At 39.5% G+C, this 27,303-nt stretch overlaps 1 protein-coding gene across 1 annotated transcript in view; it reads right to left on the bottom strand.

Annotated features, from left to right (window-relative positions):
• The window catches only part of GFPT1 (glutamine--fructose-6-phosphate transaminase 1), a 58,079-nt gene extending 32,709 nt beyond the window's left edge, over window positions 1-25,370 (bottom strand). Inside the window, exons 1-5 of the mRNA XM_084901193.1 lie at window positions 25,131-25,370; window positions 12,515-12,622; window positions 10,059-10,166; window positions 5,579-5,704; window positions 3,368-3,426 (exon numbers count right to left, since the gene is read on the bottom strand). Of these exons, the coding sequence (XP_084757319.1) occupies window positions 3,368-3,426; window positions 5,579-5,704; window positions 10,059-10,166; window positions 12,515-12,622; window positions 25,131-25,137 (408 nt within the window). The 5' untranslated portion in view covers window positions 25,138-25,370. The remainder of the gene's footprint in view (window positions 1-3,367; window positions 3,427-5,578; window positions 5,705-10,058; window positions 10,167-12,514; window positions 12,623-25,130) is intronic.
• Between the last annotated feature and the right edge of the window lie 1,933 nt (window positions 25,371-27,303).

The following is a 27,303-nucleotide window of genomic DNA, read 5'->3' on the forward strand; positions in this document are numbered from 1 at the left end:
AATGGAAGTCCTGCAATTAGAGAATTAAAGAAGAAGACACATTGAGACTGGTAGGAGGGGAAGAGGCACAAGGGCTGGTCCACTCTCTGTATGTGGCATCTTTTTTAATCAGGAGGAATATCCTGGCTTATGCAGAGGTTCCCCATGAGGTGCAAAGGGTTCCAGCCCCATTCCAAACCCTCGGAAGAGAACTGTCTATAACTTCAGGCTATAAAAACAAGTGGAGATTGTGGCACAGCTGGGTTGCTGAAGTCCCAGGCAATTTTAAAAGGCCCACCCACACTTAGTCTGAATCAGCGCTGGGGCAACAGCTTGGAAAGGATCCAGGAACGTATGGAAGGAACTAATTTGTCTGGCATCAGGGCAAGAACTGGGAGTAGCTTTATCCCAAACAAAAATACTGGCAAAGGTGCAGAGAAAACCTCCCCGCCACAGTGCCAACAGACAGTTGCCATATCTGAGTATCCATCAACTTGGCCCACAAGTTTGCCCCACTCTGGTGATTCCCTGAGACCCCATCCCACCCAAATTGGGTGCTCTCCCAACCTGTTTGCAGTGGCTTTTCCATATAAATGGCCTCTTGGCTCAGGCTTCAGACTTTCCTAATATCTCTCAGACAAGCAGCAGCTGGCCTTAACCCTACCTCTCGATAAGTGGCCCTAGAACCAGCAATAGCAGCAGCCTGCCTTGGTTCACACCTTGGCCTCTCCTGGGCACCTCCAAGCCCAACACAAGGAGCAGCCATCTGCATATCACTCCGTAGCTTGACGGGTGTCCCCAGGCAGGGCATAAGCAGTATCTGACTTTGCACCTCCCAAGAAGCGCCAGAGCCAGTGTACCCGATGGTCAGCTTCAGACCATGCAAGATTACAGCCTACTACAACTACCAGTGACATACTCAAGGGGCAGACTTGGTGAGCACCAAAGCTCCACTAAAGCAAGTCCTGCTCCATAAGGGTGTCTCCTGTACAGCAGCTCTTCCTATGTAGTGAAAGTTGGTCTGCACAGTCAATTGACCTGGGTGTCAATCACTCCCAGTGATGCCAAAAGCAATCGAGGCTCAACCACAACAGGAGAGCACATACAACCCACACAGGGGCACACATCTAGAGTGCCCAGCTCAGGTGACTGGGGAGGCTGAGCCACTGGGCTCTACAGGACATATACTACACAAGGCCACTCTAACAATTCCAGGTGACATAGCAGCTCAACCAAATACATAGAAACGAACACAGGAAAGCAGCCAAAATGCAGAGAAAAAGAAACATGTCACAAATGAAAAAACAGAAAAAGAACTAAATGAAATGGAAGCAAGCAAACTACTGGATTCAGAGTTCAAAGGATATTTAAGAAACTCAATGAGAACTTCAAGGAACTTAGTGAGACCCTCAACAACATAAAAAGGAAAAGTCAGAAATGAAGGATACATTAATTGAAATGAATAATAATTTACAGGGAATCAACAGTAGAGGATGACAAGAATCAAATCAGCGATCTGGAATGAAGGAGCAAAAAACACTCAATCACAAAAGAAAAAAGAATCTAAAAATATGAAGATAGTGTAAGATGCCTCTGGGACAACTTCAAGTATACCAATATTCACAGCAGGGGGATGCCGGAAGGAGAAGAAACGAAGCAAGAGATTGGAAATATATTTGAAAAAATAATGACAGAAAACTTCCCTTACCTGGTGATAGAACAAGACATGCACACAATGAACCCAAAGAGGCCTATACCCAAGACACATCATAATTAAAATGTCAAAGGTTAAAGACAAAGAGAGAATCTTAAAAGCAGCAAGAGAAAAGCAGTTAGTTACTTACAAGGGAGCACCCCATATAACTCTCAGCTGATTTCTCAACATAAATTTTGTAGGCAAGAAGGGAGTGGCAAGAAATATTCAAAGTGATGAAAAGCAAGGACCTACAACCAAGATTACACAGCAAAGCTATCATTTATAATTAAAGATCAGATAAAAAGTTTCACAGACAAGAAAAAGCTAAAAGAGTTCACCACCAAATGAATATTAATGAAATGTTAAAGGGTCTTCTTTAAGAAGAAGGAAAAAAGGGACAAGAAATATGAACAATAAAATGGCAATAAATACTTATCTATCAACAATTGAATCTAAAAATCAAAATAAATGAACAAGGATTCTAATGAATAAAGTAAATTGATGAATAAAATAGAATCAAAAACATGGAACAGACCAACAAATCTGAGAGGGAAGAGGTGGGTGAAGGGTGGAAAGTGATTACAAACTTACATGCATACATGCATTTACCCATGAACACAAACTATAGGGTGGTGAAGGCCTGGGACACAGTGGATCCGAGTGGAGGGGGACAATGAGGGGAAAGAGGAGGGTGGGGAGGAACACATCTGTAATATACTCAACAATGTTTTAAAAAATAAAATGAAAACAAACAACCTAGCTGATATAGCTCAGTGGTGGAGCGCCAACCCATGAACCAGGAGGTCACAGCTTGATTCCCAGTCAGGGCACACACCTGGGTTGCAAGCTCAATCCCCAGTAGGGGGCATGCAGGAGGCAGCCAAATGATGATTCTCTCACATCATTGATGTTTCTAACTCTCTCTCTCTCCCCCACTTCTTCTCTGAAATCAATAAAAATATATTTACATAAATCTATATGCCACATATGAATTAAATAAATTTTAAATAATTAAAATATAAAATATATAATATAAAAACAAATCCCATAATGTACGGTATATGATAATTCTTTATTTAACAGTGATATTTTACTATGCAATACTATAGCCATTAAATATATGTGGCTATTTAAATTTAAATTAATTAAAGTGAAATAATTTCAAATTTAGTTCCTTAGTCATACTAGTTCAATATCCATATGTGGGCAGTGGCTACTCTATTGGACAGTACAGATATGGAAGGTTTCCATCACTACAGAAAGTTCAGTTGGACAGACTTGAGAAGCCATTATGAAAGTCATCATCATGATCATTACTAGGTTAGTACATAGCTATTTAGGGCATAAAATCTTCATTTAATCTGTTCTGATTCCTCTTACATATCCTAGAATCTTTTAAAAATGGCAAACAAGGTTTCTCTTAATGCAAAAGACATACTCCCAAAATCCCAATTTTAGTTGAGTTTCTGGATCATTCCTAACAAAGCCAAGTAATTGTTTCCTTTTCGTATAAGGAACAAAAATGTTCCACTGTCAAAAAAGAAAAGTCCAATAAACCACTACACCCTTGAAACTGTCTTAGAAATTATTTGATCACACCTAGATAGTATTTATTGCACATTTCAACAAACAACCTCACTGCTCTCAGAAGTATTGTCAAATGCTGGTGTCTTTTTAGGTCAATTTACTTACCAAAAACTTTTTCAAGTCTTTATAGTTGGTGATGATTCCATTATGAATAACAATAAATTCTAAAAGAGATAAAGAAATGACCAAAATTATAGGTCTAACAAACATTATAAATAGCCATTACTGTTAAGAGATTTTTCTCAAAAGTCAAAAATGTGTAGCACAACTACAAAGAGAATGATTACTCCAAGTGATTCCAAAACACAGAAATTTGATTATATATCCTTAAAGAGATATACCATGAGGACAAAAAATTAACAAGAAAAACTAACAAACAACAGTAAATATATTCTTATGGTAGTGTTGATATTATGATTGTTTTATGTTTATCATGTAACAGATAAATAAGTATGTTACTGATGTTAAGAACTGCATAAATAAAAGAAAATGCATAAGTCAATCAGCTAAAGTCAAAACCTTACTGCCCTGAATCTGAATTAGAATTGTTAGTATAAAATTACATTATTTTATCTTTAAATTTATTCATGTGCAAGTGTGCACATACAGGTATGCGTATCTCCTAGCTCTGCCCACTGAAAAGACCTATGTGTGATGAACACTTCTAGGACTTGGTTTATATTCTTTAAGTATCATTTGCACTAAAAAGAACTGGGGCTTCCTTAGAGGAATGCCGGATTCTAAGCATCGGGCAGGAGTAGAGGAAAGTGGAATATCTTGGCCTACCAGAAAATAAAGACTATTGAGCCCAAAGGGGTCACATCAAAAGGCTCAGAAGCCAACCTGAGTAAGTTCCAAGGGCCAAAGATTTTTGTGTATCAATATAGACAATTACTTCAGTGTTTTAAAACATATGACATATTTTAAATCCATGATTTCATAATTTTAAAAACTCATTATTCATTTGAGAACATATGAACCACTTCATTTTTTAAAAATGGTAAATGGGGGGGAATAAAACATTAATCCTACCTTTCCTATATGCTCTGTACCTCAGGGTAACCAAGCAGTTGATATGGAGAAGTTTCTCTTTATAACGAAGTATTTGAGATAATAAAGGAAGAAGGAATGATAGTACTAGCCTATCACTAATTTAAAACCCCTAAAGAAATCATTAATCTTGGCAATGATCATCAATGACTGCTAACAATACAAAAAAAAAAAAAAAAAATCCAACATTATGACAAGAAAAGAAATTCTGAGATGTCCTAAGCTAAATTACAGTAAGCAGGTCAAAAGAGACAAGGAGAGTTAATAGGTTAACAGACACAGGAATAAAAACAAACAAAAGACAACTAGCATTCCTTAATGTATGTTGAAACTTTGAATAAACTTCTAGGCCCCTATTTCAGTTCTTATCTAGAGAGAATAGCCACCACCAGACAGCACCGCATCCTGTTTACAGCATAAACTTTCTGGACTGTTGCCTACAATCAATCCAAAAGCACCGCATCCTGTTTACAGCATAAACTTTCTGGACTGTTGCCTACAATCAATCCAAAAGCAACATCTTCCTTACCATTTACCTATCCCAGGACCAGCCCAGCTTCACCATTTCCCACCTCCCTTATCTATAGCCAATGTAAATCTTTCAAAACAACTTACAGCTTTCTTCTCCAAAGTCATCGTATAAAAAAAAAAACATCAATCCCAGGAAGGCGGGCATATTTGTCTTCCCAACTAGCCCTGCTAATGGTGGTCTAAACTGTATGTCCCAGAAACTGGTCCTTTTTCTGGCTAGCTTATGGCTTAATAAATCCTTTCTTTCGGAAAAACTTTGAAACAAACACTGTACCAATTTATAATAAATGAAATGGACAGAGAAACATGTTAAATGATCCACAGGATGCATGCAATTAACATGATCTAAACTATAGAAAGTTCTATAGGACAAACAGAGTAACTGTAAGGAAAAGGGAGAGAAAGGGAGAAGTCTTACAAGACACATCAATCTACTAAGTACTTTTAGAGATACACTCTTAAATTTACAAAATAAATATTATGGTACTAGCTATCTGTGATATATCTATCCATACAATATCTACTAGCTTCCAAAATAATCTAGGTAGGGGCTATGGATAAATAAAACTGATCAGATATTGATAAATGTGGAGGCTGGGTATTGGATGCATCAGGTTCTACATATTCTCTATATGTGTATATGTTTGAAATTATCCAAATTAAAATGATGAAAACATAAAAAATTCCATTCTTTTCCCATTATTGAACCTCTACAAAGCATTATTATGTCCATACCATTATTTTTATCAGAGCGCTGTGGATGGCTATTGACAGGATTGGGTTCACCATGTGTTGCCCAACGGGTATGAGCTATTCCAAGGTGTACATCAAATTCTATATCCAAATCCATATCCTGTTGTTCTGAAGATAAAATGAAAAATTCCAATATTAAATTATGCTGCGGAGATAACACTATATTTCAATGTAATTACTATAGCACTGTTTACCTGGAATATACAATTATTAAAACTAAAGATCAAGCATACTCAAAATAGTAATTAAAAGATTTAGAGGAGTTAATGCAGGATGCAGCTGAAATATTTAGAACAAATGGTTCCAATAACAACCCAAGAAAATGTATTCAAAGAGATAAAGCACCCTGGCCAGTGTGATTGGTTGGAGCATTGACCCATGCACCAAAAAGGTAGTGAGTTCAATTCCTGGTCAGGGCACATATCTAGGTTATGGGATCAATCCTGGCAGGACACACGCAGAAAGCAACCTATCAAAATTTCTCTCTCTCTTTTTCCCTCTTCCTCCCTCACTCTCTCCCTCCTTCCCTTCTTCTCTCTAATATCAATTTTTTAAAAAAAGATAAAGCAAATGTGACATTGTTAACAATTGGTAAAGATAGATGAAATATATGGGTAGATAATGTAACATTTTTTCTACTTTTCTGGAGGCTTAAAAATTTTCACACTCAGGAGTTAAGGACAAAGAGAGAGAATGTGATTTTTTAAATCTATATTTAATCTTCATTTTGGAAATAATCAGTAGTTTTAATTAGACACGTAAAAATAAATTCATTTTCTCAGTGCCACATAGCCTTATGACTATCATTTCTTTGGTCCCCAAACATGTCTCATAATATAAACTGCAATTATGAAGAGCTTCCAAAATCAAAGAATAGGTTCTTGTGAATAGAGCAACACTATGAAAATATGGGGTTATAGACTGATGCTCCTTAATCTTGAAAAGCAGCTATTCTGATTCTTTTTTTCTATAAGCTCTCTCCTTTTGCTTCTTCTGGGGGCAGAGGGGAAGAGGAAAAAAAAAAAAAAAAAAGATAGTTCTAGTATGCCCCTTTAATACTAATGCCCTTGTTCTAATTTCCTAAATATAAAATTCATTTAGCTAAGATAAAACTTATCAAATAACAAAGCTTATCAGAATTAGGTCTAAATTAGGAATAAACTGCTCAAAACTCTGAACATCCATGCACTTTAGCTTAGTCTTTAGCATAGTCTTTGTGGTTTTTATACTGGCTAATGAGAAGTCATTCTAAAATACAAATCTGATCAAAAAATAAGGTTTAAACTTCCATTGCTTTAAAAAGTGGTATGCACATATGAATCATCCTAAACCTAGTCACAGAGATTTGCAAAAAGATCCTCAAATTCTAACATATAACCAGAGAGCCATTTTCTCAAAACAAAGCCCCAATACCTTTTCATAGCATATAAGGTACTGCATATCTGTCCCCTGTCTACCTTTCTAGCCTCATCTCCCAGCCCTCATCACTGTGATCCATGCCACCACCATCTCACCTGAACTACTTCGACAAAATTCTCACTAGTTTCCCTGTATCGTCTTGCATCTGTACAATCTATTCTGCACACCAACAAATGTGATCCTTTCAAAACCAAGTCAGATCGTGTCACTCCCCTACCCAGATTTTCTAATGGCTTCGCATGACACACACAGTAAATCCATCATTCTTAAGATCCTACATGACCTGGCTCTCAGCCACTCTCCTCACTTACTGCGCCTCAGCCTCACTGACTTTCACCCTTACGGTAGCCAAGCCCTCACGGGGTCTTTGCACTTGGTGTTCCTTCTGCACAAAATTCCCTCTTTCAGACAATCACATGGTATCTGCTCAAATGTCACCTCTCCTATACTTTTTCTTCATAGCACTAATCAATACCTAACATTATATATGTGTCTGCCCGTCTCATTAAATAATAAACTCCATCATAGCAGAGGGTTTTGCCTATCTTGTTCTGTTTTATCCTCAAGGCCTAGAATGATGGATGGTATATAATAGGTACTCAATAAATATTCATTTTGTTATTGAATTCTCAGAATACTCTTTGAGGAGGGTATATTAAAATATGATTTCATATATCCCTCAATAATTTCCTTACTTGTATCTTCTGTCTTCTCACCACCTTCATGTCCAAGGCATGCCCTTTTCTCCATTTACAGATAAAAAAAATGAGGCTCAAAGAAATCACAAAATCTGCCTACCAAAGGTCACAGTGAATAGTAAGTAGAGATAGGAATTCAACCCAAATCTGGTTTACTCTAGAGCCTAAAATTAAAACCACAATGGTGCCCAGCCGATGTGGCTCCGTGGAGGGTCAACCCAAGAACCAAGAGTTCACCAGTTCAATTCCCAGTGGAGGCACATGCCAGGGTTGCGGGCTCGGTTCCCAGTAAGGGGCATGCAGGAGGCAGCCAATCAATGTTTCTATCTCTCTATCCCTCTCACTTCCTCACTCTCTAAAAATCAATAAAAACATATTTTAAAAAAACACACACAATGATAAACTCTGCTGCACTATTTACTACATTTATGATGTTGTCAATCTGGCTTCCATGTGAATTTGAGTTCTACAAAAGCAGCAGAGTTTACCATTGTGTGTGTTTTTTTACTATCTTTGAACTGTAAGCACTAAAAGCTAAAAAGGGCAGATACTCAAATCTTTATTGGATGGCTCCATCAATAAACAGATACAATCATCAATGCATTCTTTCCTGGCTTACCTGTGTTCCAAATAATTAAGGTGACCTAATAAATGACCTCCAGAAAAGTAAAAAATACTATTTATCACTAGCTAACAAGCTAATGCAAGTAATAAAAGCATCTGATTAGTTTTTTAGGTTAACTATAATTAAAGTAGTATTTCCCCCAACATGCTGGCAAGCAACACTGGAGAAAGAGTCTTTAACAAGAATCTGTAAATTAAATCCATATCAAGTTCATACTAATTACCTACCCTATTTACTTCACTATTGCCATTTAAGAAACATGTACCCATGTTCCTTATTCATTAAGCTGATAGGTCATTCAATTCCCCAGCCGTTCATGATATCTTTTCTATTCTCCTTAAGCCTCAATTCTACCTATATTCCTTCAGTTCCCTCTTTACTAAGCTTTTCCCCTTACCTCATAACTGTCTAACTTAGCTTTTCTTTTATGTTCAACTTCTATAAAGGTTAACTCTCTTCTGTGCCTTCACCTATCTGTAACCCCTCAATAATTTTCTTACTTGTATCTTCTGTCTTCTCCCCAACTTCATGTCCAAGGCTTGCCCTCTTCATTCCTTTTCTTAGATGTCACCCTTCTCTTTTTTATTTTAATAGTTCAAACATTTAAGTTTGCTGACAATGATAAAGACTCAAATACCTACATCCAGAGATAACAAATGTCAACATAAATGGTTCTACTCCTTATATATCTTACACTGCAGGTTGCTTTTTTCATTCAGCATTAGGTTCCCAGTAACTCTCCAGGTCCCCACATGCAGAACCAGATACGGTGCCCTCCTTTCAAATGAAAGATCCCTTATTTCAAAAGTTACATACGTTCATTCACTGTCATTATAATTTATTATCCCATTCCCTTACTGGTATTAATTATCCAAAATTAATAAATCACTTTGTTGAGCAATCTGGCAATGTCTATAAAAGAGATGCCTATACCCTGCTGGTCATATACTTAAAAGAAATACTGTTGACAAGGAGCCAGATTCATTGCAGCAAAATGTAGAAACAACCTCTATGTCTACCAATATCACCCCAATAAATTTAATTTTAAAAATTTCTTAAAAGGACTCTCTCCCACCCGGCTGGCATGGGTCAGTTGTTGAGCATCAACCTATGAACCAGGTCGTGGTTCGATACCCAATACGGGCACATGCTTGTGTTTCGGGCTCAATCCCTAGTTTGGGGAAGGCAGGGGACAGCTGACCCATGATTCTCTGTTTGTTTGTGTGTGTTTTTTTTGTGTTTTTTTTTTATTGTTTGAAGCAGTACATGTCTCCTTTTTTCCCCCCTTGACTTCCCCCTAGCCTCCGTTACCCATGATTCTCTCTTAACACTGATGTTTCTACCTCTCCCTTGCTCTCTGAAATAAATAAAAACTTTTTTAAAAAAGTAAAATAAATGCTTAAAAAGGACTATCTCCCATTCCATCAACAAACTTGCCTTCCTTATTTTTGTCCTATGAAAGGCCCTTTCTCACATTTTAGAATACTGATCTTGCTCTAAATGCAGTGGACCTAACTAATTTCCTTCCCTAATTAATATGATCATTTTTGAAGCTCAGGTATATTTTAAAACTAGTACAGACAATAACGAAACTATTTTTCTCCCCTCCCTTCAATATTAAGAATCATTTAATGGGCACAAAAATATGGGAGGAATGGTGATATGACAAGGGAGAAGGAAGTAAAGGGGGAGAGGGACAAAACTAAACTAAGTACATTACTGTAAACTTCTTCTTCCAGTGCTTTCACTTTCCCCTTCTTCTTAATGAGCTGGATTTTGCAGGCATTTGCTTCCCAATCTTTGTCATTGCCTCCATCAACTCCCACACCTAAATCATCAAAAGGCAGAATAGCAAGATTTAAAAACTGACTATTACTTAGATTATCAGTGTGAGGCAAAATTTTTAATTAAAATATTTCTCATCTAATTAATTTTCTTATCAATTCAACATATACTAAACATCCATTACATGTCAAGAAACAGAACAGCTGATACAGACAAAAATGAAAATAACCCAGTTCCTTTCCACAAATTTCTTACAGTGTATTGAGAAGACAAAAAAAAAAAAAAAAAAAAAACCATAATTACATTCAGTCTGGTTTCAGGTTATAAAAAAAGTATAGCTTGTGAATAGAGTACAACAGAGAAAAACAGAAGATGGGCTCCCACCTCAGAAGCAGAATAAAGAGGGAATGTCAAGACTCTCTTGAGATTCTACTTAAGATCCTAAGAAGTTTGACAAAGTTACTCTAAGGTATTGGAAAAGCAGAGTTTTTTGAGTTAGAGAAATCACATGGCAAAAAAGTTTTAAAAATCTCTTTGAAAACAGTGTAAGAAATTAGATTAGAGAAACAGAAAGGAGAAACCAGTTCTCAGAAGTTATAGCTATAGCATATCTGAAGAAAGAGGGCCTGAACTAAACAGTGGTGATGAAGATAGATATGGGTGATATTGAGTAGAAATGACTAGATATAACATGGGAAAGCAGGAGAAGTCTGAGATACCTCCTAGGCTCAAACAAAGGACTTGGTGATAACAGTCATACAGAAAGAATTGATTGGAGAGTGGGGTGAAAACTGGATCCTCAGTTAAATTATAAACATACAAAAGTTCTAATATCTTGAATATTGTGGAAGAAATATCTAGGAGACTGTGCAACTTGGGGGAAACATCTGGATTTTAAGACACCAACATATAAGAAGCTGGTGAAGTCAAAGCTCACCCATGAAGAAAAGTGGGCCTAGGACAGTATTTTGTAGAACATTAATATTAAAGCAATAGTGGAAGAAAAAAAAGGCCCCAAAGCAGACAGAAAAGAAATAATCGGTATGTAAGGAAGACAAGAGATGTGTTGTCAGAGAAGCTAATGAAGGAGAGAATTTTAAGAACAAAGTAGTTGAGGAACTGATTTGCCATTAACTGAAGAAAGTCATCCTATATAATAAAAGGCTAATATGCATACTGTCCCCTCTGGAGCTCGACCACTCGCTATGATGTGCACTGACCATCAGGGGGCAGTGCAGAATGAAGCAAGGCCCCAGCCGGCAGCCAGCAGTTGGGGGAGGAAGGCCCTGATAGCCCTGATCACTGGCCAGGCCTAGGGACCCTACCTGTGCATGAATTTTGTGCACCGGGCCACTAGCGAAAGATAAATGCCCATCACAGCTGGCAATGTTAAATGTACAGAAAAAGAATTAACAGAGTAGGCCTGACACTGCTATCCTAAGAAATGCCTGCTTGCAAAGTTGGGCTTTGGATTTCACAAGGATTCCCAACACTCTAACTGATGCAAAATAGCTCACTTCACCGAAACAGTCAGTACACCATGTGGCTTATGCTGAACAACTGCTTCTCTTCAAGGAGTCTGTAATTTTGGTACATATTAGACACAGGGTGTCTACATGCCCAGCCCCCAATAAAAACCTTGGGCATTCAGATGCCAATGAGCTTCCCTGGTACACATTTCACACAAACTGTCACAACTTTCTGGGGGAATTAAGAACACCTGGTAAGACTCCACTGGGAGAGAACCCTTAGAAACTTGTGCCAGATTTCCCCTAGACTTCACCCATGTGCCTTAACTCTTTGCTGATTTTGCTTTGTTTATATTCCTTTGTTGTAATAAATCATAGCCATTAGTACAACTATATGCTGAATCCTTCCAGAAAATCATCAAATCTGAGGGTGGTCTTGGGGACCCCCAATACAGTTAAGGGAAGACGCTAAAGTAGAACATAAAGTTGACAAAAAGTTATTTTTATTTGCTTTGTCATTTATTTAGGGAAAAAGACTCTTAAGAAGTTTACATACCAAAAGTCAGGAATACCTGGAGAAAATCAAATTAAATTTATAGGAAAGAATAAAGATAAGTTATGGAATAAGTCCTTCAAGATCTTTGTTCTACCATGAAACTACCCCAGATGATTTATGTTTTTACAGTAACATTCTTAACAAAAGAAGATATCTCTAAGAAGCAATACTTGTCTACATAAATGATAATACTGTTGAAATTACATAAACAAACCCTTTAAGTATGATAAAAAGACAATTGTTCAGATTTTAGATTTGCCCAAAATAAAGCAAACATTACTACAGAATCTAGTCACCTAAAACAAAAATTTTTCCATTTACATTCAGTAATCATGCAAAACTCGTATTTATTTTTAAAGAAAATACCAGCAGAATCGTATCCTCTGTACTCCAGTCTCTGAAGGCCTTTGATTAGCGTCTCCAAGATTTCTCGTCTTGTGCGAGGGACATGGTAGTTCAAGTAAGCAAATATACCTGCAAATAAACAAACACTTAATAAAAAATTGTCTAAAGATTAAAAATTAACATAATTACGACATATTTTCATTTGCATAATAATGCCTAAGAAGTGCGAAAATGTGAAGTTAGAGTCCATCTTTATTTTTTTTTTTAATCAATCTTTATTGTTCATATTATTACAAAGGTTCCTCATTTCTTCCCCCCTCCACCAGGTTCCCACCTCACCCTCCGCCCCTTCCCCATCCACCATTGTCCTCATCCATAGGTGCAGTTTATGTTCAGTCTCTTCCTCCCTCCCTTTCCCAGATAGTAAATCCCTTTTCAGATAGTAAATCAGTTACTTAGCATTTTCTCATATCAATAATACCTCCACATGCCCAATGATACACTTCACACAAAAGACATTTTCAAATAGGTCAACCAGCCTCATCCAGGCCCCACCCAAGGCACTCACAGATCAACACCCCAGCGCTATACTAACTCAACACATCCAGATCTAAGCCTTCATCACTTGATTCAGCAGACCCTCAAGTTCCCACAAAAGTTTCCAGCCATGTCTGAAAGGCAGCCGTGGGGCAGGGGCAGGCGAGGAACAAGCTGTTCCGGGCCTGGCTGCTCCAGGCCTGGCCTCTGTTGCTCTGGTTCCTTCCACAACCAGCTGCTCCGGGTCTGGTCACTGCCGCTCCCGACCTAGTTGCTCTGGAGTTGGCTGCTGCTGCTCCGGGCCTGGCCGCACCCGACCCGGCTGCTCTGGGCCCGGCTGCTCTAAGCCCGGCTGCTCCGGGCCCAGCCGCTCCGGGCCTGGCCGTAGAGTCCATCTTTAAAAGAGAAATAACTCCTCACTTCAAATTGTCTAAAGGCAGTGAAACTTTTTCCAAGGGGGGTTTCTCATTTGTAAAAGACTAAAGCAAGTATGTCAAAATAAATGCTCATTTTTGCCGAGCTGGGTGACTTAGTGGTTGAGCATCGACCTATGGACCAAGAGGTCACAGTTCAATTCCTGATCAGGGCACATGCCCAGGTTGCGGGCTCCAACTCCATTCGAGAGCATGCAGGAGCCAGCCAGGCAAAGATTCTCTCATCATTGGTGTCTGTCTGTCTGTCTGTCTGTCTCTCTCTCTCTCTCTCTCTCTCCCCTTCCTCTCTGAAGTCAATAAAAATATTTTTTAAATAAGTAAATAAATGTCTTTTTTTTTTTTTTCCAAAGAAGCTCATAAGAAGATGGTCTGCCATTACTGCCATTTTGTTAAGTAAAATTTAATTTTAAAAAACTAACCAATCAACAACTTTGCTAAATACTGAGTATTATGTTTAAAGAAAAGCATGTCCTGGAGTATTTTAAGCTACATGTAGATCTTACAAAACTACCTATACAGATAAAATAATTTTTCTTTCAATAATCATGTTATCAATCAATAACATTTAGGAATAAGTAGTTTATAAATATCAATTCTGTAAAAAATACTACCTAAATATTCTAATAATGTGAGGAAATATTGGGTCGGCAACTAAGTAATTGCGGGTTTCACACATATATGGCTTCAGTTGAATTTTTAGGTTTGCAGACGTAGTACAAATGTAAAACACATTTTGTATTTGATAGTTGGCTATTCAGCTGTTAATCAGTAAAAAAAGTTTTTTGATCTGTTTTGTAGTTTTTGTTTGGCGTTCGTTGAAAAATGGAAAATCAAAAGGAACATTTTCGTCATATTTTGCTTTTTTATTTCCGCAAGGGAAAAACGCATCACAAGCTCATAAAAAGTTATGTGCTGTTTATGGTGACGAAGCCTTAAAAGAACGGCAGTGTCAAAATTGGTTTGCCAAATTTCGTTCTGGTGATTTTTCACTCAAAGATGAAAGACGCTCTGGTCGTCCAGTTGAAGTTGATGACGCCCTAATCAAAGCAATAATCAATTCGGACTGTCACAGTACAACACGTGAGATTGCAGAGAAGCTTCATGTATCACATACATGCATTGAAAATCACTTAAAACAACTTGGCTATGTTCAAAAACTCGATACATGGGTTCCTCACGAACTGAAAGAATCACAGTTAACGCAACGCATTAGCAGCTGCGATTTGCTAAAGAAACGTAATGAAAATGATCCATTTTTAAAACGACTGATAACTGGCGATGAAAAATGGGTTGTTTACAACAATATCAAGCGGAAAAGATCGTGGAGCAGGCCAGGTGAACCAACTCAAACAACATCAAAAGCTGATATTCATCAAAAGAAGGTTTTGTTATCAGTTTGGTGGGATTACAAAGGAATTGTCTACTTTGAACTCTTACCACCCAACCGAACGATCAATTCTGATGTCTACATTGAACAACTAATGAAATTAAACAATGCAGTTGAAGAAAAGCGGCCCGAATTGACAAATCGAAAAGGTGTTGTATTCCATCATGACAATGCAAGGCCACACACATCTTTGGTCATTCGGCAAAAATTAATGGAGCTTGGTTGGGATGTTTTGCCACATCCACCATATAGTCCTGACCTTGCACCATCTGATTACTTTTTGTTTCGATCTTTGCAAAACTCCTTGAATGGTAAAAATTTCAATAATGATGATGATGTCAAATCATACCTGATTCAGTTTTTTGCTAATAAAAACCAGAAGTTTTTTGAACGTGGGATTATGATGCTGCCTGAAAGATGGCAAAAGGTCATTGATCAAAATGGGCAATACATTACAGAATAAAGTTACTTAGTTCCATGAAAAAATTGTCTTTTTCTTTAAAAAATCCGCAATTACTTAGCTGCCGACCCAATATTAAAAATATATATAATCATGTCAAAAGAAAATAGCTTGAATCACTTATTCACCAGTTACTAGCTAACAACAAATAACTGTAATATTAACAACTTTTAAGAATTCATAGAGGGGAAAAAGCAATAATTTGGAAAATCAAAACTAGAAAAAAAAAAAAGAACTAGTACATATTAACTGAGCAAGGCAAACAAAGAAGTAGTAAACAGAACACAGGCAAAAAATATTCACATTTTAGGAATAGCAGTATGGAAATTATCTAAGGCCTTCCATGATTGTGCTTTGGTCAAGGTAGAGAGCATTGAAGACCAAAATATGAGGAAATTATAAGCTCAAATTGCTTTTTTATAAAATAATTTCCTTTTTCTTATATTACACTATAGTGTCACTGAAACATAAGGAAATAAAATTAACTCGGTGAAGTAGAATTCCAAAACAACTAGTCTTTATTTCCATTTGAAAAGATCTCTTTATTCTCTAAATAGCTTGGTCCTATTGAAGCATTTCAGCATTCAAAAATACTGAGTTGTTAATATCCAACAAAGAAGCCATAATACTGGTTTGCTAAGTATCATGATCAGTATAATTTTTTCAGACAAACCATCATGCCCTTAAAAAAAAGGAAATTCACATTTTATTTCTTTTTAAATGTTTTTATTGATTTATTATTATTTTTTAGAAAGAGGGGAAGGAAGAGGGAGAAAAAGACAGAAATATAGAACAGCTGCCTCTGTCAAGTCCTCTGCTGGCATCTTAAATACCGTATGTCAAAACTCCAATTCAAAATCTACCTCTTGAGTCAGAAAGCTCTACTATTACAAATAATTATAACTGTCCTTTTCTTTTTTTCTTTCTTTTTTTTTTTTTTTGGTTCACTATTGTGACAAAAAAAAGGAAAAGAGGAGAAGTTAAGGAAGAAGAAGTAGGAGCAACATTTCTCCTTACATCACTGAACAGGACCTGGAAGAAAAGGATGACACACATAAAGAAATTTTCTAATATCAAAGTAATAGAGATGGTAGAAGGAAGAAAGGGAATTAACCTAAGTCATCCCTCGTTAGGAAAATGAAAGATAAAGAAAAGCACTGAATCTGCGAAAAGATTGCATCTGCCAATTTTATACACCTTGACAGACCCAGTGACCTAAAGACAGTCCACCTGTTGGGATTAGTGAGTTACCTGTAATCTTGGGGTGGCTGGGAAAATATAATGCCATATCACCAGCCTATCAGGCATGCAAGGGCATGTTTACAAGGGAGGTATTCTTAACTCAAAACAGTGCTTATTAAAGTAGATCGATCCCATTTCCAGGTCTTTAACTTGTCTTATCAAACCTCCCAATAGACAGTTCTGCTTAGGGTAACTACAAAATCCTAAAAATATTCCCCACTGCTCTTCAGAATTGCTCCCAAACCACACAAAGTAGTTATAGGGAGAGCAGGAGATTTCCTATTCCCAAACCAATAGATGCTTGTACCTCCAGGCATCAATCTCAGAAAATGGCAACTTAAATTCAAAGCACTTAGGAGCACTCTGCTTAACAACCTGGATCATAGACTTGACACACCTGGTTAAAGCAACTTAGTCGTAAGTAAAGATTTTAAAGCCTTATTAAAATGAAAACTAAATGCAATTTAGCTAACGAATCAAATTATTAAAGTTCCTATGCCTGGTTGAATTTACACTGAGTGGCCAGATTATTATGATCTCTGAACCCATAATAATCTGGCCACTCAGTGTATATACTATATAATAAAAGGCTAATATGCAAATTGTCCCCTCGACCAAGAGTTCGACCAGCAGGCAGGCTGGCCAACTGCCTATGTCCCCTCCCCCTGGCCAGGCTGGCTGGACTCCACCCATGCACGAATTCATGCACCAGGCCTCTAAAATACACACACACACACACACACACACACACACACACTTAGTGGCCAGATTATTATGATCTCTGAACGCATAATAATCTGGCCACTCAGTGTATGTCCTTATGAATAAGAAATTTTACTTCTACATATTTTTTTCACTTAGCAACTTCAGTATTTTGAGACCATAAATGGAACTCATCAGTGTTAAGTGTTCATATTCTCTAAATTTCGTACTTTCTCAAACTCCATCTACAATAACAAATTTCATTTATTTGTTTTATTTTTTGTTAATCCTCACGCAGGGATATTTTCTCCCATTGATTTGGGTTTTTTTTTTTTTTTTCCAGAGAGAGTTAGAGAGGGTGGGGGTGATAAAGAAAAAAAAGAGAGAGGAGAACATCTATGTGAGAGAGATACATCGATTGGTTGCCTCCCACATGCACCCCAACCTCGGTTGTGGGTCAAACCTGAAACCCTGGTATCCACCTTTAACTGGAAATTGAACCTACAACCCTCGGTGCATGGGACAATGCTCCAACCACTGAGACAAACCAGCCAGGGTCAATTAATTTCATTTAAAAAAAATTTTCTTGCCAAAACCCGTTTGGCTCAGTGGATAGAGCGCTGGCCCGTGGACTGAGGAGTCCCAGGTTCAATTCCAGTAAAGGGCATGTACCTTGGTTACGGGCACATCCCCAGTGGGGATTGTGCAAGAGGCAGCTGATCGATGATTCTCTCTCATCAATGTTTCTAACTCTCTATTCCTCTCTCTTCCTCTTTGTAAAAAAATCAATAAATTTAAAAAAAAATTTCTTATAATGAAAGTTTACAAATTAATTCACCACCATTAAAGATTCAGATTACACAAAGGCTACAGAACGAATTGTGAAAATCTCTTTCTTTTTTTTTTTTTTTTTTTTAAAAAAAAAATATATTTTATTGATTTTGTACAGATAGGAAGGGAGAGAGATAGAGAGTTAGAAACATCGATGAGAGAGAGTCATCGATCAGCTGCCTCTTGCACACCCCCCACTGGGGATATGCCCGCAACCAAGGTACATGCCCTTGACCGGAATCGAACCCGGGACCCTTCAGTCCCCAAGCCGACGCTCTATCCATTGAGCCAAACCGGTTTCGGCTGAAAATCTCTTTCTAAAAGGGGAGATAACCAACATTAACTTAATACACATTGTCCCAATCTTTCAGCTATGTTTTTACATAAATGAACCTAGATATATGTGGCTTTAAAGGGCTTTTTAAAAACACATAAATTTGATGACACTATATATATTTTTTTTTTCTGTACTTTTTTATTTTTATTTTTTATTGATTTTTTACAGAGAGGAAGAGAGAGGGATAGAGAGTTAGAAACATCCATGAGAGAGAATAATCGATCAGCTGCCTCTTGCACACCCCCTGCTGGGGATGTGCCCGCAACCAAGGTACATGCCCTTGACCGGAATCGAACCCGGGACCTTTCAGTCCGCAGACCGACGCTCTATCCACTGAGCCAAATTCGTTTCGGCTGTTCTGTACTTTTTTAATTAAAATATTGACATTGTTCTATGTTGGTACAACACATCTACCTAATTCTACCTAATGGCTGCATATCAGTCAATAATAGTCATATTTTACCTAACCATTTCCCTACTGGGATTTTTCTACCTCTTTGAAATTATGAATACTGCAATTAAATTATACACATCAACTAAATATTTGTCATAAAACACAGTTAATACTACTATAATTATGGATGCACATTCAACAGGTAAGAACCCATTAGGAGTTCAATAGGTAAGACCCCTTTAGAAGATGAAATATTATGAGATAAAATTTTTTACATTCCTAAAAACAAAATAAAAAATTATATAGAGTGACACAATGAGGAATTTGAATTATTTATGTGTTTTCTAATTGTTTAAAAATATTCTTCCTATTTACAAATGCTGGTTTGAGTGGCCCTTACTTCGTTGGAAATATATGTTGCCACTAGAAGGAGCTCTATAACACCTCTCCTGCACATTTAACAATCTGGAACTCTAAGCACTAAACACTGACATCTCTAGTTATACTATCCCTCACAGTCTATTTATGTCATCTTTCCTGAGAAAAATCATGCACTTCTTGCTCACAAATCTTCAAACGTTTAATCTCCCCCACTTCTCTCTGATCAATCAAATCAAACAGTTTTTCATTTTCCTTCCAAGTCAGCTTTTACTCTGTATCCCTGATGCCCTTACAGTGAGATCCATCCACGCATTTCAGGTTCACTTGCAAAATGGCCCTTCCAACAGCTGACCAATCTTGTTAATTCAGTTTGTCTAACTTTCCCCCAGATATTTTTCTAAAGGCTAGAATCTAGACTACTCTCAAATTCCCATTTCTCCCTTCCCAGCTTCTTTCTCAAGATTCTCACTTTATAGAACCGAAGTCTTCACCTTCATATTAACAACATAATGCATGATATACCCTTATCCTTCCTTATAAGCTCAAAACAGAAAACATATTCTACATGTATGAACCAGCCTCTCCTGCTCATAACTGTGGATAAGTATGGAGGAGAGACTGTTCTGTGAGGTGACTCCTGCCTGTCCAACAAGCTGGACCCAGGCGGCTTTCTGTAATCCCCCCTTACAGACTATCTGATCATAATTAATGTTCACTCTGACATAAATCACCATCCCCTCCCTTGCCTCCTGTTATGTGTTGGTCCTGGAACAGATAGTTGTCCTGGTCAATGTAATTTCCATACCTGATAGCATTCATATACTCGGACCTGTGACTATCCCCCCACCACTTTTACCCCCTATAATTCTCTGGTGCCTGCCAAGTGGCACAGGGATCCATTTCATCTTACAATCACCCAAGACATGCTTCAGATATGTTTCCCTTAATAAACTCTATTAAATTAACAGATTGGAGTGGCCCGTATCTTTCTTCAGTCTTTCCCTGCCCTCCACTTATGGAAGTAGATTTTCAGTCCTGTGGTTTTCCCCTGGGTCTATGTGTCCTAACATAAGTGATGCTTCAACTTTGTAAATACAGAACTTTTAAAATATATATGTTTTATTTCAGAGAGGAAGGGAGTAAGAGAGAGAGATTGAAACATCAATGATTAGAGAGAAGCATTGATCAGCTGCCTCCTGCACACCTTGCACTGGGGCCAGACATGTACCCTGACTGGAAATCGAACCGTGACCTCCTGGTTTAGAGATCAGCACTCAACCACTGGGCAACACTGGCTGGGCTAAATACAGAACTTTTTATTAACATCAAAATATTTTGAGGATCCTATACAATAGTAGGTTGAATTTTTATTATCTAACTTTTATTCAAATTATAGATAACGCTTAGAATATGAATTGATCAATGAATGCCCCATAATAAGTTCACAGCTCATAAATCAAGGACCACAGCTCTAGAACTCAACTTTTCAACTCTATCAGAAATCTCAGTTCCACAACACTCCCTTCTTTTGTTGGTATATTTGCCCTCCTCCTCAACACAAACTCAGGTCCTTCTGCCTTCATATATGTAACATCTCTAATGACTTTATTATAGCTCAAAGCAATTAGCTTCTCTCTGCAGTATTAAACATGGATGACCTTCTTCTACATTTGCAGATTCTGTCCATGTCAATACATACCACTTTGGAACTCTTCTGTCTTTAACCACAGGTCTTTGGCCTCTTTTCCTAGCACTTCTATTCCTTCTTTCAAACCCACTGGCAGTTCTCAATTTATTTCTGATTCCATTGATTGTTGGGTAACACATGCCATCAATATCTTTTACAGTGTACTAGTTCTCTACTGGCTGGCACTATTCCTCAATATAAAAGTCCTGCTAGACATCATCTAGAATGTTCCTGGCCTAACCAGTTTCTCAATTTCTATTCATGCCACTCAGGGTTTGTAACATGGCAATGAACAGAGACTGTGTATTATTACCTACACCTGTTGCATGTGTATTCATTGTTTCCTCAAATCAGATAGCAATTCCTCAAAGGCAATTTCCTTGTTTTGGTCTTCTCTCCAAATGGCAGAGTGCCAAATATAAAGCCATTATTTCAAATATCTTCTAACACTTTCAAGATCCCTGAAATGTAGTCAAAAATTCCAAGACCACAAAAAGAGAACACTATTTTGCATATGTTAAATAGGGATGAAGTGAAAGAAAGGTTGCATAATTAACGGTTTAAGAAATACTGGTTACAGGTTAACAGGTTTATTTGTAGATCTTCTTAGATCCTTTAATCTTGCTAAGTGCAAATCTCCAAAAGCAGAATGTCCCAAACTGGTGTGTTATAAAACTCCTATCTTTTACTGCTCACTACCAGCACCTATTAACTTCTCCCTTTCCAGGGAACACAACTGAGGAAATGCTTGGTAAGCAATTAATCAATTTTCTTTAACAACTACTTTATATCCAGTATGATTTCTAAGAATAAGTTAATAGTACTGGTTTTATGACTCATCCAAGCAGCAAAGTGTCAGCATTCTTCAATCACCCCCAAAGTCATTAGACAATATAATTACAAAAAACTTTTTAAGGATTCATTTCAGGATACTTTTAAATTGCAGCTGCCTGACTGTTTTTGAAATATTTCCTACCTCATTTACAAAAAGTCTATTTATATACACCATCATTTATTTTTTTAAAAAAACAACAGCAAAAATTGTTAAAAGATGTGGGTAGCTTCAGCGAGTTGACAATCTCTCACCAAAGCCAAAGGTTAAAAAAATAACTAAAAAAGAACAAAGTGTATTCCAAAGAACCAAGAATAAGAGGAAGATAAAATAAATTTGGGACATAAACATGCTATTCTTCTCTGGGAAATTCATAACTCTTAGCACATTAAAGTTTCCAAGAAGTTCTCCAATTAAAAAAAAAAAAAAGACAGTTTAACATAGTTTAATCTGTTGCTCCCCAAATTTACTTGACCATGGAAACTTTTCTTTTGCCTTAAGCATACCACAGGATTATAGCCTTCATTCCTCTGCTTCAATATTATGCAATGTTGAAATAAAATGATCTTTTAGAAAAATCTGAACAGGAAGCAGGAAATCGACAGTAAATCTACTTTTTCCACCTGATCTCATCCCCACTCAATCTCGCTAAAAAATTTACTTATATGATTAAGATGTGGGAGGAAAATAAAGAAACTTTTGTCCTAACAGTTAACCTTCATAATTAAATTAAAGGGAATAAATTCTAGACCTTATTCCAGATCATGCAAAACTGTGGTCTGGATGGGGTTAAAAGCAGGACCTCAAAAATAACTCAAATACTAGTTGTTTATTCTTTATAACCTGTTTCCTTAGCAATAAAACTCTGGAATGAGGATGCTGGCTAAGAGAAATGTGACATCTAGTCTCCACCCTAAAACCTCACTCTAATCTGCACCTTTTCTGAACCAGTTCAGGTTTCTTCTTTTACAGTACACTAGAGGCCTAGTGCATGAAAGTTCATGCACTGGAGGGGGGGGGGGGGTCCGTCAGCCTGGCCTGTCCCCTCTCACAGTCTGGAAGCCCTCAGGGGCTGAAGGCAACCTGGTGATCAGGGGAAGGTGACACCCCATCACACCTTTGCTGCTACTACTGCCGGCAGCAAAAGCCTAAGCCGGCCCTGGTTACTTGAGCCTTGGGTGGCCCTGGATGGCTGGGCAGGTGCCATCTGAGATTTGCCTGTGCCTCAGGCAGCCCTGGGTGGCTGGGGGGCTGAGGAGACTGGGGAACTCCAGAAGCAGGTGCACAGAGTGGCTGGACTTGCCTGGGGGCGGGCCTGACTGTGCCACGCGTGTGCTGGGAGCCTGCCACCTTGGCAGGGCTGAGGGAACTGGGTGCTGCCATCTTGTGGCTGTGGGTGCAGCAGTCAATTAGCATATTCACTCCTTATTGGTTGTTGGTGCTGCCATCTTTGTGAGGGTGTGATGGTCAATTAGCATAGTCCCTCTCTATTAGATAGGATACTTTGGCTTCCTTTTCCCAGAACAACATGAAGGAATTATCTACAACCAGATAGCCAGGTACTTAGTAACTAGGTGCACACCCCATCATTCAGGAACAGTTAATTAACAAATGAAGCACACTGGGGATTAACCAGTTTACTACGTCACTGCTCCAAATTAAATTACCGTATGTGTTCTTGCAAACCACTCTACTATCTAGACCAGTGGTTCTCAACCTGTGGGTCGCAATGCCTAAGACATCCTGCATATCAGATATTTACATAATGGTTCATAACAGTAGCAACATTACAGTTATGAAGTAGCAATGAAAATAACTTTATGGTTGGGGGTCACCACAACATGAGGAACTGTATTAAAGGGTCGCGGCATTAGAAAGGTTGAGAACTACTGATCTAGACAGAGCAAAGGTATATCTAATGCTAAAGTCAGCTCAACTAATAATTTCAGAAAACTATTTAAAGATTTTCTCTTTTTTTGTTTGTTTTTTTAAAACTACTCTAAATTTAAACATGCTCCTCTTTTTCAGAAGCTGAAATTTGCATAAAGTTTAATACAGGAAAAATAAAGCTAATGAGGAACTTGTCACCTCCTGCTCAGTTCTTGCAAAAGGCTACAAAGAATACGTTTCCCAGATAGTTTCAATTCCATAAAAAGTGTTGTTGTTTTTTCCCCAGTCAGAAGTAAGGTTAGTTATAAACTTCAATAAGAAAGGTAATGATACAATTCTTTATACTGACAATGAATGGCCAAGTTAATATCAATTTTAGTGCAGATTAGTCATTTCAGATTCAGACCATTCCTTTTAGCTAACACTTTTAGGTAATACTAATACAATTAAGTCTCAAAACATGAAATAAAATGGCCTAACTTTTTAATTCTTAGGTTATTCCTCACCCAAGATTATTTTTCCATTGCTTTTTACAAAGTGGAAGGGGAAGGGGGGAGAGAGAAACATAAATGTGAAAGAGACACATCGATTGGTTGACTGACTCCCTTACAGGCCAGACCCAGGGATCCAGCCTGCAAGCGAGGATCGTGCCCTCGACCAGAATAGAACCCAGAACCATCTATCCCCTGGACCAGAATACAACCCAGGACCGTCTATCCACTGAGCTAAACCAGCTAGGGCAGGCCTAACTTTTTTAACTGTTCAGGTTAAAACATCCACTAAAGGTAGACCACTATTTTTCATAGGTATCTTGAATGAGTGCACATGCAAGTGATAAATGACGTGTGATCTATCGCCACGGTCACTTCTGGGCCTCTTCCACCGGATGATCAGGTCTGACCTCACTCACCAAGATATTGATCAGCATTGGTTTCTGCTGAGACAGGGGTGGGCAGGAAATAAGACCATGTGTACTGCCACTGTCATAGCTCTAGTTAAAGTTCTGTTCTCTGCTGGGCCTGACGGAAAGACAGCAACTAAAAACAAGTACTTTTTAAAAGGTTAAGTCCTTTTGAAAAGAGCACAAGGTCAGTTCAAGAGAAGCTCACGTGATGTTCCACAGGTTGCCTCACTCACCTGGTGGACTCTGGTGAAGTCACCCCCATCCGCACCCCAGTTCCTTCAGCCCTCTCCTCTTTCTTTCCCAGGTCAGGACAAGCATCTCTCTTCCCTCCGGTCCCCCGTTCCCTTCTCCGCGCCCAGCCGGGGGCCCCCTTCACTCTTCCAGATCGCCTCCGGGGCCCGCCCGCTCGCAGGTACCCTCCCGAGTCCACCACACCCCTCCGGCCCGCAGAGACCGGCCTCTGCCCGCGGCTCCCGCGGGACGCCCCCGGCCCAGCATCCTGGCCCCGCACCCCCCAAAGCCCCGCTCCCGCCGGCGCCTCAGGCCTCAGCGGCGCCCGCACCGCCCGCACCGCACCGCGCGCCACCCCGCAACACGCCCCCCGCCCGCGGCCCCTTACCGCACATGATGCCGGAGGCTCGCCCGGTCCGCCAGGCGGGTGGTTAGCGAGCGGCTGGCCAAGGCGGGAGCACACCAGAGCCTGTGGGTGCGATCAGCGGGCTTGGGGGTCAGGAGGCACCCGCACGACTCCCTGGAGGATGCGGCAGCCGAGGTAACGACTCCCTCCCTGGCCTCCGGGACTCGCCAGCAACTGCCTCGGGCCCCGCCCCTCGGCACGCACCGCGCCGCCGCCGCCTCCGCCGCCCGCGGGTCCTATTGGGCCACGTCCGCGCCGCTCACGCGCCGGTTCCGCCTCCCCGGGCCGCCCCGCCCACCAGCCCACGCAGGCGCTGGCCTGCTGGCAGCGAGGACGTGGCAGCGCCGCATCCGCCTTCGGTTCCTGGAGCCGCCCGGCCCGCCCGGGGCAAATAGCGGGAGGAACGGCGGCGCCTCGGGGGCGGGCGAGGGTGTGGGGGGGAACCTTGTTGGCTGGCTGGGAGCGAGAGGAAGATAAGGAAAGAGGAGGACCGGGTTGTCTGCAAAGCAAATAACGCTGGGGGCGCGCCTAGTTCTGTCCTAGGATCCGAGTTCCGGCTCGCCAGGAAGCAGGGGAAAGAGGAGGAAGAAAGCAGCCGGCCGGACAAATAAGACAGGGTGGGAAAGGGACCTAGATCCTAAAAAAAAAAAAAAAAAAAAATTGCAAAGAATTGAAAGGATAGAGATACCAAAACTCCTGGTTGCAAAGCGCTGTGCAGAGTCTGTGAGTCTCCCAGGTGTCAGGCAATTCAGTTCCCGACTTGGGCACTATGTTATATGCTTGGCCTCCAAAAGCCCTCCGCCCCCATTCATTGACTCCCTAACCCTGTTTTTTTTTTTTTTTTTTTTTTGCAGAAGGGCAGCGGAGACTTCTGCTGGCTCACCTGACAGGACTGTAGGAATTGCCTAGATTTCACAGTCTTACGTTGGACTCATCGATGATTAACTCATTCTATGAATTAATGCACCCTTTCTGCCAAGAGAAACTTAATCAAAGAGAGATGATGTTTCTGAGAATTTACTACCTGAGCATTTGCTTTAGAAAGATTTAAATAGTGTCTTTCGTCAAATGTAGATGGTTATCATAACTCTATTGACTCTAGAATAGAATCAAATAAAAACTTATACGACATATAGAACATGGCATGGACTTCTGACCTCAGATGTCTCATCTTACTTCACACTGCTGCTTCTTTCCTACCCCACCTTCCAGCTGTTTACACTCCGACAACGCTGAATAGGTGATCTCTCAATTGGGTCAATATCCTCAAGACTTTTGCACACTTTGGTTACTCTTCATGGAACCCACATTCCCTTCGCTACTTAAATGCTATCTCTTAGGGAAAACCTTTTTTGTCTCCCCCAGAGAGTTATAGGGACATGCATTAACCTCTCATTCTTTGAGTTGCCCCTTTTAAAGCAATATACTTCGATTTTTTACTTTTGTTTTTTGCATATTCCTCTACTAGGCTGTTTCTTGAAGCTAGAACAAGTGCTTGCATACTCAACACCTGGTATAGAACTTATCACAAAGTAAGGGATCAAAAAGGCTTTTGAATGAGTGAAAAAAAAGTCTAATGTTCTTAGTAGAATTTACTTTCTGTGGCTAGTTATATGATCAAGTGAGCAAAGGGCTTTTCAGTTTTTCTTAGAAGGGAAAAAAAATGTTTTTATCACTGGCCTCAAATGTTACGGAGCAAGTCCCCAAGAGATGGACCACCAAAGCCAATTTGATTAAGCCAGCAAGAATTTATTACAGATTTGAATCCGGACTCAAACCGTGGCTGATGCAGCAGCCAGCAAACACCCAGGTAAGAGCCCCGATGGAGGGGCAGTCCCTCCAGAGCGCTCACACAAAAACACAGACAAACACACACCTACGGCGGCCAGTCAGACTCTCCGGATCGGGGTCCCTCATGGTCCTGGCTGGGGATCCCAGACGAATTGTGATCCCCAAGGACCACCAGGGAGCCGAGTCCGATGCAATAAACAAAAGAGCCTTTTCCATGCTAGCATGGGCTGTCCCACTCACGCCGGCAGCATGGCGGAAGAGAGCTAATTTCGCCCAGTCCAGGGGTTTTACTCAGGTCGGTGGTGATGTCACTGCCTCGGCTAACCCTGATTGGCCCCTCAGGACAAAGAACTGGCCGTCCTTA

The sequence above is a fragment of the Pipistrellus hanaki genome, assembly GCF_964339955.1.
Source record: "Pipistrellus hanaki genome assembly, chromosome: 12".
Classification (NCBI taxonomy): Eukaryota; Metazoa; Chordata; class Mammalia; order Chiroptera; family Vespertilionidae; genus Pipistrellus; species Pipistrellus hanaki.